Source organism: Phyllosticta citriasiana, assembly GCF_038021145.1.
Source record: "Phyllosticta citriasiana strain CBS 120426 chromosome Unknown IWZ02scaffold_8, whole genome shotgun sequence".
Lineage (NCBI taxonomy): Eukaryota > Fungi > Ascomycota > Dothideomycetes > Botryosphaeriales > Phyllostictaceae > Phyllosticta > Phyllosticta citriasiana.
Genome location: NW_027117285.1, coordinates 18618 through 37710, shown reverse-complemented (window position 1 = coordinate 37710; position 19093 = coordinate 18618). Strand labels below are relative to the sequence as shown.

The 19093-nt window shown below is 52.0% G+C and overlaps 8 protein-coding genes across 8 annotated transcripts; 4 read left to right on the top strand and 4 right to left on the bottom strand.

Moving 5' to 3' along the window:
* Positions 1-241: 241 nt before the first annotated feature.
* IWZ02DRAFT_499959 (cytochrome P450) lies at positions 242-1923 on the top strand (the record flags this gene model as incomplete). Its single annotated transcript, XM_066770245.1, has 9 exons — positions 242-298; positions 357-476; positions 513-600; positions 655-733; positions 793-937; positions 1066-1158; positions 1222-1387; positions 1454-1634; positions 1725-1923. The coding sequence occupies 9 exons, from the start codon at positions 242-244 to the stop codon at positions 1921-1923; spliced, it is 1128 nt and encodes a 375-aa protein (XP_066621467.1).
* A 1719-nt stretch (positions 1924-3642) lies between these two features.
* Positions 3643-5118, top strand: IWZ02DRAFT_499958 (major facilitator superfamily domain-containing protein; the record flags this gene model as incomplete). The annotated part of the gene is made up of 2 exons (XM_066770244.1): positions 3643-4015; positions 4090-5118. The coding sequence occupies 2 exons, from the start codon at positions 3643-3645 to the stop codon at positions 5040-5042; spliced, it is 1326 nt and encodes a 441-aa protein (XP_066621466.1). The 3' UTR covers positions 5043-5118.
* Positions 5108-6551, bottom strand: IWZ02DRAFT_520643 (renal dipeptidase; the record flags this gene model as incomplete). Its single annotated transcript, XM_066770774.1, has 3 exons — positions 5108-6088; positions 6138-6297; positions 6350-6551. 3 exons carry the CDS (start codon positions 6549-6551, stop codon positions 5191-5193), a joined length of 1260 nt encoding a protein of 419 aa, XP_066621465.1. The 3' UTR covers positions 5108-5190.
* Positions 6552-6720: 169 nt separating this feature from the next.
* On the bottom strand, positions 6721-8455 carry IWZ02DRAFT_470062 (putative cytochrome P450; the record flags this gene model as incomplete). The annotated part of the gene is made up of 7 exons (XM_066768770.1): positions 6721-6916; positions 6968-7181; positions 7236-7278; positions 7323-7888; positions 7948-8170; positions 8219-8338; positions 8372-8455. 7 exons carry the CDS (start codon positions 8453-8455, stop codon positions 6721-6723), a joined length of 1446 nt encoding a protein of 481 aa, XP_066621464.1.
* A 1915-nt stretch (positions 8456-10370) lies between these two features.
* IWZ02DRAFT_403447 (cytochrome P450 monooxygenase) lies at positions 10371-12375 on the bottom strand. The gene is made up of 7 exons (XM_066765643.1): positions 12189-12375; positions 11954-12141; positions 11303-11903; positions 11023-11254; positions 10906-10970; positions 10744-10851; positions 10371-10686 (listed from the first exon to the last, which is right to left on the bottom strand). Exons 1-7 carry the CDS (start codon positions 12339-12341, stop codon positions 10477-10479), a joined length of 1557 nt encoding a protein of 518 aa, XP_066621463.1. The 5' UTR covers positions 12342-12375; the 3' UTR covers positions 10371-10476.
* Positions 12376-12548: 173 nt separating this feature from the next.
* IWZ02DRAFT_482521 (glutathione S-transferase) lies at positions 12549-13554 on the top strand. Its single transcript, XM_066769149.1, has 4 exons — positions 12549-12685; positions 12740-13046; positions 13108-13176; positions 13230-13554. The coding sequence occupies exons 1-4, from the start codon at positions 12601-12603 to the stop codon at positions 13483-13485; spliced, it is 717 nt and encodes a 238-aa protein (XP_066621462.1). The 5' UTR covers positions 12549-12600; the 3' UTR covers positions 13486-13554.
* A 1076-nt stretch (positions 13555-14630) lies between these two features.
* On the top strand, positions 14631-17316 carry IWZ02DRAFT_520625 (putative transport protein; the record flags this gene model as incomplete). Its single annotated transcript, XM_066770773.1, has 7 exons — positions 14631-14872; positions 14939-15070; positions 15127-15699; positions 15749-16091; positions 16149-16649; positions 16705-16847; positions 16913-17316. The coding sequence occupies 7 exons, from the start codon at positions 14634-14636 to the stop codon at positions 17082-17084; spliced, it is 2103 nt and encodes a 700-aa protein (XP_066621461.1). The 3' UTR covers positions 17085-17316.
* A 213-nt stretch (positions 17317-17529) lies between these two features.
* On the bottom strand, positions 17530-19089 carry IWZ02DRAFT_520618 (uncharacterized protein; the record flags this gene model as incomplete). The annotated part of the gene is made up of 6 exons (XM_066770772.1): positions 17530-17544; positions 17568-17628; positions 17659-17897; positions 17945-18011; positions 18070-18977; positions 19018-19089. The coding sequence occupies 6 exons, from the start codon at positions 19087-19089 to the stop codon at positions 17530-17532; spliced, it is 1362 nt and encodes a 453-aa protein (XP_066621460.1).
* Between the last annotated feature and the right edge of the window lie 4 nt (positions 19090-19093).

Genomic DNA, 19093 nt, shown 5'->3' with positions numbered 1-19093 from the left:
CTCCAGTCATGAGTGTAACAATGGTTTCCACGGCGTGGTTTGATAACTCGACGCGGGCGCATACGGTCGAGTCTTTCCCGTCGCCCGAAGTCGCGGGCCTGGGATTTCTCGGGACTCTGCCATCTTGTTTATTGCGCTTGTTCTTTCCTTCATCGGCATAGGCCCATTATACGACTTTCTCGAGCGGCGAAGAAACAAGTTTGTCGTTCTCGGAGATTGCAACTGCTGGCTTCGGCGGTCCATGATGACCAAGTTCAATCTGGATGCGAACAACTTCGTCTTCGATGGTTACGCCAAAGTATATTCGAAAGTCATGAGAGAAAGTGGATTGTGCTTACACTGCTTTAAATCGAAAGTTTACAAAGCAGAAGCAAATTTGGACGACCTGGATCAAGGACGAGCTAGTTCATATTCTCCCCTCGAAGCTGTTGGACGATGTCAAGAACCAGCCCCTGCAGAAACTGTCCTTTCTCAAAGTTGGAACCCCAGAAATTTGAGCTGACTTGAGAGAGCACTTCATGTGGAACCTGCACGTCGGCGACATGGTCTGTCAGCGCGACTACGTGAAGGCCGTCAAATCGCAGCTCAACTTCAGCCTACGTAAGTTGTCCATACCACCATTATGACATGGAGTATAGTACTGATACTCGATAGCGAGCATGACCACCTACATTGCCGATCAGACTGATCTTGCAATTGCGGAGCGAATCGCGCCGCCCCCAAATTTCACGTGGTAAGCATTCATCACGAAACCAGTACAGAGCGAGCACATGACTGAACCGCAATATCAAGCTGGAGAACTGTCATATTCTGGAATGCCACTCTGGATATCATCCGCCCCGTGACGGCTGCCATTAGGGTTGGTCCTGAGCTGGCCGCAGTCCCAACGTACATCCACCATGCCCGTGGCTACACGGAGGAAGAGACTTCCTTCAATGTCCCTCTCTTCGCAACGCCTTGATTCTTCCGCGTACTTTTGATTGGACATCTGGAGGCGGACGCAAAATTCGCATGCACCAGCGAGAAGTCAGGAAGTTCGTGTACCCGGAGCTCAGGTGGCGATAGGCCAACGACAACTCGAGCGAGAACTTTGCCATGTTGGACGGTCTTCTCAAGAGCGCTGAACACAGTACTGGTGAAATATCTTTCGCCCGAATCGTCGACCAGGAACTGTGATTGACGTTTGTGGCGGCCGGTCTCTTCTCTGTCGTCGTGTCGCAGCTCATTCTGTCGATCCTCGGCTACCCTGAGTATCTCGAGCCGCTGAGGACAGAGATCGAGACTGCTTCCAAAGAGTGTGATGGCTGGAACAACGAAGCGGCTGCAAGAATGCCAAAGCTCGACAGCTTACTCCGCGAGACGTTGCGGCTCAGCCCTCCTACTGCTTGTGAGTGCCCCCATCCGCTTTGAACATGCAGTAGAAACAATGAAAAATGGGCTGACATTGCTACAGTCACACCGCAACGCAAGGTTGATGTCGAAATATATCTGTCCAACGGCGAGGTGGTGAAAGCAGGAACACTCATTGGCTTCCCAACGCTGGCAATTCATAGAGGCGCTGAATACTACGACCGACCCCTGGAATTCGACCCCTTGCACTTTTACGATATGCTGACCGATACCATCAAGGTCAGGTATGTTACGCAAAGTCGCAAACACTTGCCGTAATTATCCCCAATCGACTGACATCGTGAAATGCTCGTCAAGCTGTCCTTTCTGATTAGTTTCGGCTACGGAACTCAGACTTGCCCCGGTTGGTTCCTGGCCACGGAGACTTCGAAGATTGTCTTGGCCAAGTTCATTGTGGATTACGAGATTAGCTTCACACTCAAGCGCATCGGAAAGCCGGTCGACTGGCCCATTGGTGGCCAGATTATGCCTAGCATTGACACCTACGCCTCTTCTGGACAGCGGAAGCATTAGATGATTGGAATTCTCTGCTTGGAAACTGCAGATGGACGTTTTGTTTGAGCACTTGGAGAAAGCGCATGTTAAAGCATCCCTTGGCTGGTGCGTTCGGTATGCCATTGGTGTATTGGAGCCTTTCAATTTATTCACAATCAGGCTGGCTGTCTGGTCGAATTATGCGAAGCCAGATCGTTACAATTTGCTTGTTGTTTGACCACTCGCGATGTGTTTTCCACCTTGAAGTGCTTGAACTCTACACCTCGGTTACCGAACTTGGGTTGACATTGCGTCTAAATAAAGAAGTGCCAATACGCAAGTAATCGTGTTGATCTTAGTAAAGCACTCAGTAGCAGAAAAGATGACAGACTCAACGAAAAAGCAGAATGGAGAAGTCGTGATCGGGGATGTCGAGTACGATGGGAGAGTCATACTCAGCGTAATCAAAGGTACTGAAGACACCTGCTCCACACAAGAAAGGGAAACGGAAATCTGATCACAATCAAACTCACTCAATCCGAACTAGGCGATCAAACATTGTACATCAACTATATCAAACCATTAATCTTTGCCGAGGAGCTCGGGTTTCCGCACCTCCTGTCCGTCATCGACACTCGAGATGAGTGGTTCTACGCTGTGCACTCCGAGCGCATGGTTCCATCTTTGAAAGACCAAGACCATGTGACAGGAGAGAAAATCATTGGTTTTGAGGGAACGGCCTGTCTGCAGTACCTGGCGGCCAAGTTTGACAACGAGGGGTTGTTGACTGGTCGGACATAGTGGGAAAAGGCTCAAATCCTCTCGTGGACCGCTTTTCAAACTGCAGGTCTCGGGTCTGCTTCAGTTCCTTACGCTTGCCCTGGTCCTCTTTTGGTGGCAGACAAGATGGCTGACGAAAGTCCTTAATGACTGTAGTGCCACTGCAAAAACTGGCTTTACTTCCTTCGAAGATACCCTACGCGACAGGATCCCGAGCCCATGCCCAAGACATGCGCAAAGTGAGTTTTGATACTACGACTCCGCTGTGGTTTTGACTGGCACCACCAGGCTTCATGCCAACACATTAAAAGCATGGGACTTGTTGGAGAAACGATTGGACCTGCCCGGGCAACAACATGTAGCTTTGCCAGACCGCCCAACTCTGGTAGACCTCTCGTACTTCCCATTCGCGATGCCATGGATGTTTGCTTTCTTTGGTGTGGATATCAAAGACTGGCCGAGTATTCAGCGCTGGAGCGAGCTGATGTTGGCACGGCCAGCGGTGCAAAAGGTTATGGACAGCGCACCCACCATTGGCCATTGAAGTGCGTTTTGCGACGATGTAGAGCAGGTTGGATCGGAGACAAGGAAAAGAAGATACTTGAACGCGTAGAATCATGCCATGTATCCGAAAATGATCAGGGCCTTGGCTTGGCCTTTTGATCCGCCAGCATTCTTAGGAGCCAGGAAAACAAGCAACAATTCGAGAAGGCAAACGTAACAGAAACAACAGGTATTTCCACGTCGACAACATGAAGATGTTTGTGTGAAGGAGTGTAGTACTCTTTCCTTGGGGAAGCAGATGGTGGGCGCTCGGGTTCCGACTGCGAATCAGGCCGGTAGTACAAGAACAATGTAAGGATGACAAGCAGCAATCATCTTCAAACTTCCCTTGAGCGTCTTCCTCCCTCATTGATTTTTTTGGATTCATCTCTCCAGTCAAATCGAAGGATTACCAGACAAAAAAATCACGACTCTATGGCTGAAGACGAGCGGAATCCCCTCCTCCAGGGGGAAGGCGAGGAGGCAGACGAGCCATGCATCAAACCCAAGAAGGATGGAATTCCAGTGGGATACAAAGCAATGCCGGTCTCGTTCCTGGCATCGTGCGCAATGGCCGCAACGGCCGCATCGACCGTATACGCCTATGCGCACATCCTATGCCGAGACGCGACGCAGTGCGCTGACAAAGAGAAGGCGGCGTACGCTTCGGCAGTAGCAGCGGCGACAACAATTGCCAACGTTTGCGGCCTGGTGGCAGTGGGTATCTACGAGCGGCTGCCCACACGAGGAGCGCTGGCGCTGTGGGTGGGCTTGCGCGCGGGAAGCGTCGTGGTGCTCTCCGCAGGAGGTAAGCATTTTGAGGAAAATGGAACAGACCTTTTCTTCTCTTTCAAAAGCCCGCTGACGCCCGGAAACAAACAGTCCTCTACAAGAGCATCATCCTCGGGCTGAGCGCGCGCATCCTAGAGGGCCTGGCCACCGACAACACGCTGCACATGGCGCTCAATGGGCTATACGCCCGCGCTGAGGATCAACGCCTTGTTGGCCGGTTCATGTCGGCGTCGCTCGCCCTGTACATGGCCGGCATGGCCCTCAGCCCTGCCCTCGCTGCCCTGCTATCCGACTTCCGCGTCTCCTTCGCTGCTGCTCTCGGCGTCTTTGCACTGACAGCCGTATATCTGGCGGTTGTGGGGCGATTGGGAGAAAGCGGCCATGGAAAACGAGGAGAAAGCGACAGCGCCGACCAAGGATGCGAAAACGGAGGTGAAAGCGACAAACCCAGCAAGATCATGGGCGCCGTCAGGGCAGTGACCCGGCCGGCTTTGTACCTGGCCTCAGACCGCGTCCTCGCTGCACACGGTGGCGCCATGCTGCTCTACAATGCGTCAGTTTCGTACATGTTTCCCGCCCTGATGGTGCACGCAACGCTGCGCTTCGGCTTCTCGTCCGCGCAAAACGGCCTGATCCTCTCGGTTGCCGCGGGTTCGTCCGCGCTGTACCTGGTGGTGGCCGCGTACTTCGCTCGGCCCGCACGCGATGCCCCAGCGGCGCTGATCTCGCTTGCCGTGCTCATCGCCGCCATGTGTGCGCTGGCCGCAGCATCAGTCGCATGGGCGCTTTTCCCTCTCGTCGCAGCAGCAGCCCTCGGGCTTGCCACGCCATCGTTTGTCAAGTCTCACCTGGTGCAGCGGCGACCAGGCGATTCGTTGGCCGTGGCGGCGCTGTCGATTTCGGAGGGTGTGGGTAGTCTGATCTCGGCGCCGCTGCTGGGAGCATGGCAGAGCGCCCACCCGGGCGGGAGCGTGTTGTACGTAGCAGCGGGACTGGCGGCGGCATCGGCGGTGGTATTTGCGGTGGGCTGCAGGCGTGGTTGAGATTTGTCGTCCTGGATGTTGGAGGTTCGGTAGCTTAGTGGAGAATTGACGGAAACTAAGGCCGTGCATTTGCGGAGCGCGGGGCAAAAATATATTTCCGGGGTTTCGATGAGTAATCTGGTATATTTCCGTGAAACATTTCCGTCCTTCAGAAAATGGACTTGACCTGATCTTCGAGCGGCTCGACATCCTCCATCTCCTCCGCCACACGCTCCACCTCCGCCAACACACGAAGCACATTCGCACCCGCCACGCCTCGAACATCTTCCACCGACACTCCACGACGCAGCAACTCCGCAATCAACGCCGGATAAGTCCCCACATCCTCGAGACCTTCAGGCGCAGGGTCAAAGCCCATGCCATCGAAATCAGCTCCAATTCCAACGTGACGGTAGCCGATCAAGTTGCCCATGTATTCGACGTGGTCCGCGACGTCCTTGAGCTCGGCTCGCGGGGCGCAGGCCACGAAGCCAGGGAAGAAGTTGACCATGATGATACCGTCGTTGGCCTTCAGCGCGAGCAGCTCTTCATCGTCGACATTGCGTGGATGATCGCACAGCGCGCGAGCGGCCGAGTGAGTATAGGCAACTGGGGCGCGAGACAGTCTCAAAGCCTCGCGCTGCGTCGCGGCCGACGTGTGGGACAGATCAACCATGAGGCCCAGTCTGTTCATCTCGTGCACGACATCTCGGCCTGCCGCCGACAGCCCGCCATGAAGAGGCTCCGCCGGGCTGCAGCTGTCAGCGTAGCGGTTGTGGCAGCAGTGCGTCAATGTGACGTAGCGGACTCCCAGGCTGCGGAACATTCGCAGCGCCGACGCGCTGTTGGCAACCTGGTGAAGGCCCTCGACGCCGATGAGGCTGGAGATAGTTGGAGGCCCGCGCTGGTCCGCAAACTGTGCCCAAACATCGGCGGCCGTGTCGGCATACTGCAGACGCCAAGGGTACGCGTCGATGAGCCGGTAAATCAGGTCGATCTGTTGCAACGTCTGGTGCATAGGCTCGTAGTACGTTTCCTGGTCGTCGACCGGCCCATCATTGTGCGGACTTGCAAATGGTGAGAATTGGGGGAGTCAGTCGCCAGATGAGGACTCACCATTCGACGTACGCGCTCCAAAATTGAGCGCGCAGGCCGCTGTGCTGCAACCGCGGAAAGTCAACCTGGCCCACCAGCTCCTCCGTCTCGCTGAAGTTCTTCCCGTAGATGCGGTTGTAGTAAAACGCGCGGATGTAGATGGGAAAGTCGTTGTGTCCGTCTGCAACATCATCAGCGCCAACACCACCACCTCGCCTATGTGGTCAACGTACCAATCAATGGAACCGTACTCAGAACTTCGTGGACAGGGTCACGATTGCAACTTGGCCAGAACCGCGCTCTAGACGTGCTCAGTGCAGCCAATCCAGTGAGCAACAGCGACGCAAGTGTCACAAGGCCTGTTATCCAGGCATGTCTCTTTCTCTTCGGCACTTGTGGCACCAAATGCTGGTACTGCTCACCTTTCTTCTCCATCGTCTTTCGCAGGTTTGCCGTGCCTTCAACTTTCGTTGGGCTCTTTCATCTTTTGGCTTTCACAGCATGCGTGCTCTCGGCCGCCGATATGTGCTCGGTCTCCGGGAACAAAGTCACAAAAATATCCATCAAGGTGCAATGCGAAAGCCGTTCCATGTCATTATGCTACCTAAGTCCTCCGCTTCATTCGCACCTTTGTATCCATGTTGGGTCCGTTCTGGACTTCTATGCACATGTTGGGTGGTCGACGCGTCATTGGTTCGGCCCACTCCATGTCGTACTCGTGGATAAGCTTTGCGAAAATGAGCTTGGCTAGCCTGACGGCATAGACACGGCCTGGGCAGGCGTGTTGGCCATAGCCAAATCTGCACTCCGTCAGCGTTTATCTCAAACACTCTTTGCTCTGCGATTCTTACGTGAGGAACGCTCTGTCCACTGTCGAAGCGTTGATCTCTTGCTTGTCTGCTACTTGGTTCGCAAACCTGAAGCCCCGGAAAGTCAATGGATCCTCATAGTTGTCCGGATCGCGGTGGATGGCATGGATCGGAAAGGCGAAGCGTGAGCCTGCGGGAAGCGTGTAGCCGTCGTGGAATTGGAAAGGTTCTTTCATGACGGCTCGCATGATGGACACTATTGGCATTGGTAAAAATTCACAGCTCGCACAAGTCTTTCTGCATTACTTACCAACGCCATTGGGATACAATCGCATAGTTTCCCGGATAAAGCTCTCCAACAGTGGTGTGCGAGACAAGAAGCTGGATGTGAATCCACCTGTTCGAGCATGCTTGCAATCTCCCGCCGCAGCGGCTCAAGATACTCTGGACTCGTCAGAACCTGGTACACCATCTGTACCACCAGCCCGCCAGGAGCACTGCTGCCGGCAAACATGAGGTGCATTAATTGGTGCGCCATGCGCTGTGGCTTGGACTCGACAGGGTCATCTTTGGCAAGCTCAATCATCCACTTGACTGCGTCGTCGTACTTGTCCATCTGGCTGCGCGTCTTCTCGATCTTGGGCACTAGGTGTTTCGTGCAGCGCGACAGATCGCTTCGGTGCTTGATGGCAGCGAACCAAGCGACGACGTTTCTCAGGGGGCCCAGTGCTACGCCATTGATGAGGATTGCGCTGATGAACAACGATCGGTTAAAGCTCTGTGATGTCTCAATAAAGTCCTTGTTGCGCGCCAGCTCCTTGCCCAGCAAGATCGCAATGGTGATGCGATGCGCCATTGACGTAAAAGTTGGAAATGCTTGGACTGTTTTCCACTCGTTGGCTGTTCCTATCTCAGTCGACAATGTGTAATCGCATTCAGAGTTCATCGTTTCCACCAAAGAAGCTGTTCCCCTGTCAGTTGTGCAAATTCTTTTTGGAAGAAAGCAACATGCCAGCACTCACGCAACTGGGGATTCATGTATTTGTTGACGGCGTCAGGCATCAAGTTGGAGGAATAAACATCCCCGGCAGAGACGGGGACGTTGAAGGCCTCGCTGAAGCAATGCGCAAAGCTGAGATTGTGCTCATCTGCTTTCCCAACGTCGTCAAGGTACTCGGGTGGCATCAAGAGATAGTCTCTGCCAAAAACCTTGGTGACAAAGGGCTTGTTCAAAGCCTTGTGGAACTGTTCCCAGACTCAGCAATGGCGTGGTCACTGGAACAAATCACCCACCTTTCGGTATCCACGTTCTGCCCACTTATCCATTTCGAACCTCATCGGGACCTGCCCGGGGATGAGGGACCACCATCTTGATTTGCCAACCCTTGCAGCGCCGTATGGAGTTTTGCGAGTCTAAAGAAAGATGGCGATGAGAGCTGGGAGGACCAGCGGCAGAAGTCCAGAAAGATTGTGCGCCTCCGACGGCAGATTGACTGGAGTTGTGACCACAGTTGAAGAATTCATAGCCATGTCCATTTAAAAATGCGGCTTGAAGCTTCAAAGCGCCAATCGGATCCAATTGAATAAAAGTAAACAAACGGGTAGTAGTCCCACACGGCATTCTCAGGAATGGTCGGACACCGACGTCAGGAACCACGCAGTTTTCACGTGATGTGATCTATTCTTGAGGACTGCTGCAACTCTGCGAGCTACACACATGGCCAATTATCTTTACTTGTTTTGTCCTTTTTCGGTGCCTGAATCCCCTGCTGGAATCTGGTGACGCCACTCAAACGATGGATCTCCGGCCGACCCGCGGCTCGTCGACGCCCCACCTGCTTTTGGTTCTCTTCCAACTCTTCTTCCTTGGGTCGCCACCATTCCTAGGATGTCGATGGATCGCTATCGGAACTCTTTTTTACACTGGCGATCTGGGCCCAGCTAAGTAAATGGACCCACGACCCCGACACGGCCAAATTTGCAGCTCTGGCCTGGTCACATTGGTTGTCGACGATTGAGAATTTCTTGAACAACCGGCCAACACCAGAAGCAGCCTTATGGCCCATTGATAAAGAACCCGGAGTAGCGCTGACCTATACACCTTTTGGATTCCGGAAACTCAAATGGGTCATTGCCTTGATCCTCAACTTGAGCGGAATCCGATACAACTTCCAGGTCAAGGATGTGCAGAAGCCCCGGTTCACCTCCGCACAGCGCAGCGGACGCATTCGGTTTCTCCTTTGGCAAGCTATGGGACTGGCGTACTTTATGGCTGTGGGCGACTTGGTTGCCCAGCTGGGAATGAAGCTTTTCTTCGCTCCGGGACCTGGGCAGCGCGGACCAGTTGACAGCATGTAGCTTGACATTCGCGACGCGGATTGGCGCATGAGCTTACTCAAGGCTCTCACTTTCGGTTCCGGCCCGTACTTCTTCATCAACATGCAATAAACGCTTGTGTCGATCATCTTTGTTGCAATCGGCGTGTCCAAGCCCGAGGTCAGCCTTTCCGTCCTTCAAATCAAACCCAAGTCAAGCTCACATTGTCACCGCAGGACTGGCCGCCTTTGTTTGGTCTTCTAGCCGAGGCGACGACGGTTCGCTCATTCTGGGGGTGATTCTGGCACCAAATGATCCGAAAGGTCAGTCCTTCTATTCTCTCTTCCTGATCCAGTCGACTAACGTCTCAAAAGCCGTCTAACCGGGCATGTGTTGGATCTACTCGGGATCAAGCGGGGCACCAATACGTCGTCATAAACTCAATTGTGGCTACCGTTTGCTATTTCCGGCTTCATGCATGCGGCGTCCTTGACGCTCATGCCCTGTCCAGCCAATGTTCCTGAGAAGGAACGCTGGATCGGACTCATGTGTTACTTTATGTGGCAGGCAGCCGCCATCACTCGGGAACATTTTGTCATGTTCATGTGGTGCAAACTATTCGGCCGCAAGGCATCTGGCGCTTGGACACAGCTTGTGGGATACGTTTGGGTCACTTTCTCATTCTGGTTCGCATTGCCCATGGCCGCAGACGTGTTGCTGAAATTGAGGATGGGCGAAACGTTGCCGTTTTCTTGTACCTTGTGGGGCCCGCTTGTCGAAAGGTTCTTTCCGTGGTTGGTTTGAGTCGTCTTTCGACAGCCACGGTGCAGGGAAACGGCTCTTGCAGGCGTTGAAGCAATACCCCTGATACTTTCGTGGGGGTTTCCTGGTCATTTGATCGTCCAATCTGCGTCACGAATCCGCGTCTTCGTGTCTTCGCTCGGTTGCCTAATTTGGCCTAGAGCTTTCCTATCTCAATTTAGCAACTTCCTCATTCAGTTAGCTGTTCCAGCTCGTGAACTGAGCGCGCAACCTTAGAAAATCAGACTGTGCCCTGTCCCGGTGACACTACGAGCTGGGACTCAGGATTTTAGTCCAGTGACTGAACTGCGCTCGCTTTCGACGTTATCAGCCTTTCAAGTGAAGCCAAATGCACAATGGCATTTCAAAATATATGATCGCAAGCCTGCATTACAGAATGTACCGTAAAGAACCCCCAAAAATGTAGAGCGATTTCATCGCTTATGACACACAAGCCTCATGTCGGGATGGGTGATCCACTCGTCAGGATTCACCGAATAATCGCTGTTGGCATCTTCCGGTCGCAGTTCGATCTGATAGTCCTTGACCAAGGCGGCGACGATGCTCCGAACCATGCGGTCCGCAACATATTTGCCCATGCACTGACGCGGGCCGAAGCCGTAGCGCCACATATTGTATCGCACCTGCTGTTGTCAGAGTCCGACCACGGGATAAGAATTGTAATAGGTTTGAAAAAGTACCTGAGATGCTTTGAGTCCCAAGAATCTCTGCGGTTTGTATTTGGTGCTCTCATCTCCCCAGAAAGGATTGCGAATGTTGAGCCCGTACGTATCGACAATAACCATGGTCTGCTTACGATTAATTTTTGGCGAACAAGGACACAAACGGCTTATGAGACTTACCCGTCCTGGAATGATCCACTCACCGACTTTGCGATCAGTCGGAGGAGCTTGGGGAATGGAGAATGCTGCATGGCTGTGAAAACAGGAGCGGTAAATTCGAATTCAGGACATACTTACGAGCAACTGGCCGAAGCCGGGAAGCCTCGCTGATACATGCAGCCAGGAAGGAGTCGTTCCGAGAGATGTACGCGTCCCACGACGCATCGTCAGGGCCGCTTTCCTTTTCAATTTCCTCGAGGAGTTTGGTTTGATATTCAGGGTAGGAGGCAAGGTAGATGAAGTTCCACGAGATAGCACCGGTCGTGACGTCAAGGTTTGCAAAAAGCGACTCGTCCAAAGTTTGCAGTAGCTATGCCAAATTAGCAACATACTTATAAGCGATTTTGCAGAACATCACCTGTGTTCGGTCAAGTTTTCCATTCTTGGCGTCTTCCCACAGTTTAGTCATGGCCGTTGTTGCTCCTCTGGCCTTTGCCTTCTTGTAGATGCTCTCGTTGAAAGAAAGCCACTCGCGTTGGAAGTCGTCAAGCAGCCTGTTGGCTGTTGTTGGGAGGTACCGAGACAGCGAGAAGCGTGCCAAACCTCCCTTGATGACAAAGGTAAAGAGCTTCTGGCGCAAAGGGGAAATCCTCTTGAGCCACTTGACATCCTCGGCGTCGAGTTCACCGTACAGCAAGGTCCCCACGACGATAAATGGATAGAACTTGACGTCCTCGGCGGGATCAAAGACGCCATTTTGGAAGTCTCCACTCTTGCTCAGCTTCTCCATATATCGCCGTGTCTGTTCGCGGATGATGGGTGCGTCTTTGGCGATTGCCGAGTGGGTGAAGGGCACTTCCATCTGGGACCGAAGGCTTTGCCATGACTTGCCGCTGAGCAAACCGACACATTGCCCCAGTATCTGGCTCATCAGATATCCTGAATCGTTGTTGACTGCCTTGTAGTGTTGATCTGAGTCCTTGAACACTTCTTTCAAGTGCTGTGGATCGGAGATGACCCTGGCAAGTTTCAGCGCCAAAAGCGACGGAGCAGTGGCCTGTCGACTTACACTTCAGAGGAGAAACCACACCAGATTCTGTACATCGAGCCAAACTTCTGCATCCACTCTTCGGCGTTCTCGCGACCTTGGAGAAACTTTGCAACGTCACCATTGCCGTTGGGCCAACGGTATGGGAGTGATGGCAGATTTTTCTTGCCATCCTCGCTCTTGATAGGGTAGGCCCAATGCAGGTACCACTGTTTGAGATCAGTACAGGTAAATGAAAGTGCTTTGGAGTATTTACGTCGAAAACCCTCGAGAGAAAGTCGGTGATTGCATCTTGGAAGAAAGAACGTGCTCTGAAGAAGATGGCTGCAATGAGGGTGGTGATACTCAGTCCCCACAACAATCGACCCAATGTCAACGGCTCAGATGCGATGGTTTCGATGGAAAACATGTTGAATTGGACCAAAGGGCAACACCAGTGTAAGTCTCGGCGTGGAGTTGAATTAAATCTGGTCATCTTATCTGTTTCATCAACGAGTCGAAAGCTGCGCACGTTACGATCGGTACCCGAGTCCCCCCTCAATCGGATTCAAGTCATCGGTACTTCTATTCGGTAGTCACCGGACCCCGATCACCCTTTTCTTTATTGCGGCTATAAGGACAAGTGGTGCCATGTCCTATTTTCGTACCAAAAGCCCGCCACAGCCGCAATGGGATCAACAGCACCGGAGTTCCCCGCCGTCAAGTACGGGGATATCTCGTACAATGGAAAGCCGATTCTCTACGTTGTGAAAGGTGCGAGTACCTCTGAAGTTGCGTTTTCACTGCCGCTCTAATCATATTCTGTAGCCACCAACACTTCGTATATCAACTACATGAAAGTGTTGATGCTGGCGGAGGAGCTGAACCTGGACTACGAAATTTCTGTCGTCGTGACCAAGGATCCGTGGTATCAGCCGATTCACCCTGAACGTTATGTACCCACGATCCGCGATAAGGATTCGGAGACGGACCAGGACATTTACGTGTTTGAAAGCACTGCCTGTCTTCAGTACCTTGCGGACATCTACGACAAGGAGGGTCTTTGGCACGGGAAAACACAAAAGGAAAAGGGCGACATCTATTCTTGGACTGCCTATCAGACCGCAGGACTCGGGTATGCCTGTTCATCCACCTGCAGTCATTTGAAATTATTTATTGCTGAACTCTTTGATCAGGGCTACCTCCAAGTACTGGCTGTACTTTTTCAAAGTTCATGATGAGAGATTGCCAAAGACAATCGACAAGTAAGGCAAATACTCCGTCAACCATTCCATCGTTCGTTAACAACAGAATGTAGGTTCTACGCAAATGTTTTAAAGCAATGGGACATTTTGGAGAAGCGTCTTTCCCTGCCGGACCAGACGTACATCGCGCTGAAGGATCGTCCAACCGTTGCGGATCTGGCATATTTACCTTTTGCAATGCCATACATGTTCGAGTTCATGAAGGTCAAGATCGAGGACTGGCCCAAGATCAAGGCGTGGTCTGATCGTATGTTGAGCCGCCCTGCAGTCAAGAAGATTCTGGAATTCGCTCCTACCATAGGCAATTAAGCCAGCGGTTGTTTGTGTACCAATAAGCTCCAATAGCGACAAACAATAAACCCCCGCGCTGTTCACATCTTTCTGTTGCGCAGGCCGATAGTCATTGCTCTTTGTTCTCGATTTCGAGTTTCAGCTTGGCACTTGGACAGGCTCTTACAATGTCAAAACCAGGCTTTGATTTGACGAAAAGTTTCCCAGTTTACCGGACTTATTTCCGTCGTTGCGCGTAATTCTACATCTCCTAAGAGACAACGTCACACGGAATACATTGAGGTTGATCCGTTGGCGCACTTGTGCGCGGGACTAAGAGACTTTCGACGAGAAACAATTGAACCAAAGATGACGCTTGGAAGTAAAGCTTAAGGCCAAAAAAATGCAAAAGTTCTGTCGACTTGTGCCCACGATGATCTGGCATCAGATGCTTACAGTGCAAACCGGCTTGATTGAAGAAGTCCAAAACAAATTGTGCACACAGCATGTACAGATTCTTCCAATCTGAGAACCGAAAGGTGCACGAGCATTGCCGCCGACTCGCGAACCGGCGCCCGACGGCATTTGTCGAGAGCCGACCACTCGGCATGAGGACGGGATTAGATGCAGAGGATCGAACCCTAATACTACTAACGACTGCGGTTCACGCATTCTCTCGTTTTAGATATGATTCACTGCTGAAAAGAAGTCTTTTGAGTCGCATTCTGTGACCGGTCTGTTTTTGAACCTTTCTTTGCTTTGGATATCCCCCATTCTTACACTGTCACTCATTAGGCGAGGCTCCAATGTCTTCTTTGGGGCTAAACATAATTCTTTGGTCCTACCCAGTCGCCTTTTGCTCGGTCGCTCTTGCGACAAACTGTTATGAAGTCTTGTACAAGCCCAAAGATTCCGTAGGCAAATACGATACACGGCGGGCGGCGAGGGCAGACAAGACCGTATTCTTGCTTCATAGTAGTCTAATCATTCTCTTGGTAAGTGGACCAAGATATCTTGGTATGTTAGCGAAACACTGACAACTATTCAGACGATCAATACATCCATTGCCGGATATGGGACACTCAAGGGTGACAGTGGACCACTGTTTGCTGGAGAAGCATATCTTGTAGGCGACCAAAAAGCAGTGTCAAAGATGGATGGACTGACCTTTTGCATCCAAGGGCTCCATGCTTTCAATGCTTCTGATTTACTGCAGCACACTTCTTCCCGATCCAGACACCCCGTACACGCCGTCGAGACCTAATCTTCAGACATGGCTGCTCAGCGTCGTGTACGAAATTGCTATTCTGCTCATGTGTCTGACCAAACTTTCAGGCTGGGGGCAAGAAGGACAGAGCGCACTGGTCGTGACCTGTGAGGCGTTCTCAGCTGCCCGGGTCGTCGTGCTGGGAACAATGTCGGCGCTGTACCTGCTCAGCCGAAGGAGAATCGACGATACAACATCGGATTCGGAGCGCGAGTCCTTACTCAGCGATGAACAGAACGTACAGCAATATGGCTCTTCGCCGACGGCGGTCGGGGCAGACCCTCGCTCCAAGGATGCGCAGACGGTATCTGCATTCGATTATCTGGCTGGATTCCGCGATCTTCTCCCGTACCTTTGGTAGGCTTTGCAAGCTCGACATAAGTGTGGACTGGTCATTTATCTGACGAAGACAGGCCATCAGATTCACAGCTGCTGCAACTCCGTGCAGTCTTTTGCTTTGGGCTTCTGGCGGCTCAACGTGTTATCAACATCTTGGTGCCGCATCAACTAGGTGTCGTAGTTGACCACCTCGGCAAAGGCAAATTGCCGCTCAAGGAGATTCTCATCTACGTCGTTTACCGCGGGTTACAGGGCCAACAGGGCGTCATTGGCTCCCTTCGTGCAATCCTATGGATCCCCATCAGCCAGTCCGCCTACCGCCGCCTCACCATTGCTGCATTCGAGCATGTCATGAAACTTTCGCTCGACTTTCATCTGAGCAAGCGCATCGGCGAGGTCATCAGCGCACTTAGCAAGGGCAGCGCTATCAACACTTTCCTTGACGGTCTAATATTCCAACTCTTTCCCATGGTTTTCGACCTCTTCATCGCTGCGCTCTATTTCTTTTTCGAACTTGACGCCTTTTACGCCATCATCGTCGTCTCCGTTATGTGGTTCTACCTTTTCATTACCATCTATATGGCAAAGTACAGAGGGCGTGCGCGGCGAGAAGCCGCGACAAGGGATCGTGAAATGGAGGCTGCGAAGTAAGTGTGCGGTGATCTTTGAGATACAAAATGCTGACCGACGGCGTAGGACCGACGCCATCATGTCGTACGAGACTGTTCACCACAACAGCGCTCTGCCCCTTGAGCTCACCAGGTTCCAAAATCTGGTTAAGCGCTTCCAAACGGTCGACTATTCAGTAAATTTCTCTCTCAATATGCTGAATGCTGTGCAAAACTTCATCTTCGTGCTCAGTGTCTTGCTGGTCTGTCTGCTTGCAGCATATCAGATATATGACGGCTTGCATAAGGTGGCCATGTTTGTCACTGTATTGACATACCTTGCCCAGCTTCAGGCGCCCCTTAACTTCTTTGGTAGCTTCTACACGCAGGTCCAGAATAACATGGTCGATGCCGAGCGCATGCTCGCTCTCGTAAGTCAACAGCACCCACGGCGCGGAAGAAATGCTGATAATGTGATCATTCAATAGTACAAAATCACACCCAGCGTTAAAGATCGTCCTAGTGCGAAGCCATTAAACACGTGTGAGGGCGAGATTGCCTTCCACCATGTCAAGTTTGCCTACGACAAGCGCAAGCCAGCGCTGGCCGACGTGTCGTTCAAGATTGCGCCGGGCACGACGACAGCGATTGTCGGTGAGAGTGGCAGCGGCAAGTCAACGATCTTGAAGCTGCTCTTCCGCTTCTACGAGATCGACAGTGGCAGCATTACTGTCGATGGAATCGACGTGCGCGACGTCACCATGGCCACGCTCCGCACACACTTTGGTGTTGTCCCACAAGACACCATCCTATTCAATGAGACCATTCTGTACAATCTGTTGTACTCGAAGCCCGACGCTACTTTCGAGGAGGTCCAGGAAGCGTGCAAGGTGGCAAGTATCCACGAAAAGATTCTCAGCTTCCCGGACGGGTACAACACCAGCGTCGGTGAGCGGGGTCTCAGGCTTTCTGGCGGTGAGAAGCAAAGAGTGAGTGATTTGTGAGATTTCAGCTTGTATGTGCAACAATCTGACAGCATGACAGATCGCAATTGCACGTGCAGTGCTCAAACGCCCGCAGATTATGCTGTTGGATGAAGCTACGGCGTCATTGGACTCGCAGACGGAGCGTCTCATCCAGGACGCGTTGAAGACAGCTTGCAGTGGGCGGACCACCATTGCCATCGCGTAAGTCCTCATGATCTCTGGTTTTGTACGGAAAAGGGGACTGATGTGAGACCATTGTGCCGTAGACATCGGCTTTCGACGATTACCGAATCAGACCAGATCATTGTCATGCACCAAGGATGCATCGTGGAGAGAGGTACCCACCAGGAGCTGCTTGCACTTGGGGGCAGATATAGTACAATGTGGGAGAAGCAGACCAAAGCCGCTTCTTCCACATCAGATGGCAAGAAGGAGTGAAGGATAAAGAAAACTTTCGTGTGTTGAACATGGATGAGGAGTCTGCCAGATGTTTTGAATTTCTGCGTCTAGACAGTCGTTTCTCTCCTTTCATTTTCATTGCATCGCCCTTAACAAATCAAACTCCGCTATACAGTGTAATGATTTTATCCCATTCACCATAGCCGCGCAGATGTTTTGATCAAGATGAGGAGGGTACAGGTGACTGAAATGTTGAATCTTTCTATGATGGTGTCACCTCCAGAGATGGATGATGAAAAATGTTGACCTAATCACTCGCAACTTTTGACATTGTGTGCGTACAATATTGCAGATGCTGACACAAGCATAGAACCAGGGGAGACTGTCCACAGTTTAACTGGACATTTCTATAATTCTTCACGAGAAGTGGTCAATTGAAAGTTTTTCCCACTTTACTACAACTGTAAGGCATTTATTGGAAAACTTAAAGAAGGGAATTCTAAATAAAGGGTCGATGCGTACCATACAATGAAGACCATGCCATGCAGCTAAGCATCCTTCTTTCTGCGGAGCTGAACGATGGCTAATGATAACGCGTTTTCCCTTAACTTACCTGCTGTCCTCGTTCTCGTGATCCGGCTTGACCCGAACATCGTAGTGTGTGAGCAGAAGCGACAGGAAGGCCTTTTCTAGGGCCGGAAAGAAAATGCGACCAGGATAGGCGTGTCCGCCGAGTGAAAAAATGATCTCCGAATTGCTGGTGGAGGTGAGCTGGTGTCGAAACTCTTCACCAGGCACCTGCCGCATGCGGTGGAAGCGGTAGCCATCAAACTTCTTGGGCTCTGGGAAGAGCTTGGGTGACATGTTAGCGCAGTCAGCGCTGATAGCGCAGAGCGTACCGTAGGGGATGCGCGGGCGTGAAGAGCTACACACCGTTCGGATCGACAACTTTTCTCATAATGGCCACTGCGGCGGAGTAAGTTAGCTATGAGCATGTTCACTGGGAGAAAAAGTGGCATGCGACGTATTAATTGATGGTGGGTTCAATCGGTGCGTCCCCTTCATGAAGCTCTCCATCTTCTTCATCTTGAACACCGCGGCCTTGTTCAATCCGCTAAATTCGCGCATCATCCCCTCTTCGTACTCTTCCCCCAGCGGATCATGATATTCCGAGTATTTGAAAAAGTTAAACAACGAGTGACTGAGTCCTCCCGAGATGTTCATGACTGATTTAAGGATGATTGTGACCTCATCACGGGCCAGTTTCTTGGGAACTGGGTTCAGGTATTCTGGAATCATCCAGTCAAGCAGCTCGCCACCGTCAGAATGAATTGCAGCTATGCCCCTTGATTTGCAGTCTTTTCCCGTCGCAATATAGCGGTCCAGATGCCTCTGAATGACGGGCATCATCAAATCTTCGATTTGGTCCCGAGCTTTGACTAGGGCGTGGATCCAGGGGAGGCGGGACTCGAAGAACAGCGAGTGATTGGAGGTACCGGCATCAGACTGCCGACCGAGTCGCTCAGGGGTGCGAAAATACTCGGTCACCGCGGCAAACAACTCAGTATCACGGCTCAACTCCTTGCCCAGGATCGGGCGCGAACTCATGATCGACGCGATGCGAAAGGTCGAGGGCCAGATCTGGTCAACGGTTGTCCAGTCGTCGCAACTACCAAACACCGTTTCAAAAGCGTAGGCAACATCAGCCCCGAACGACTTGATGACAACGTCGAGATTGTTCGACATGGCTCGGATGACCGCCCTCGGCACCAGGTTCTCTTCTCCCCGATAGCTGTATTTGTCGAGCAGGATATCGGACTTGTACGCTTGAAACGAGCAGGAAGTGGACGCGGATAGTTCCTTCATTGCCTTGGGCGGGAAGAAGACATGCGGCGTGGTTGGAAAGGCAATCTGATAGACGCCCTCCGGACACTGCGTTTTGCGGTTAGCACATCGTCGCAGCCCACCACACAGAGGGCCCACTTGTCAGTCTGTCGCCCTCACGAACGGCTTCTTCAAAGCTGGTATCATCTGGCTTGCCCATTACC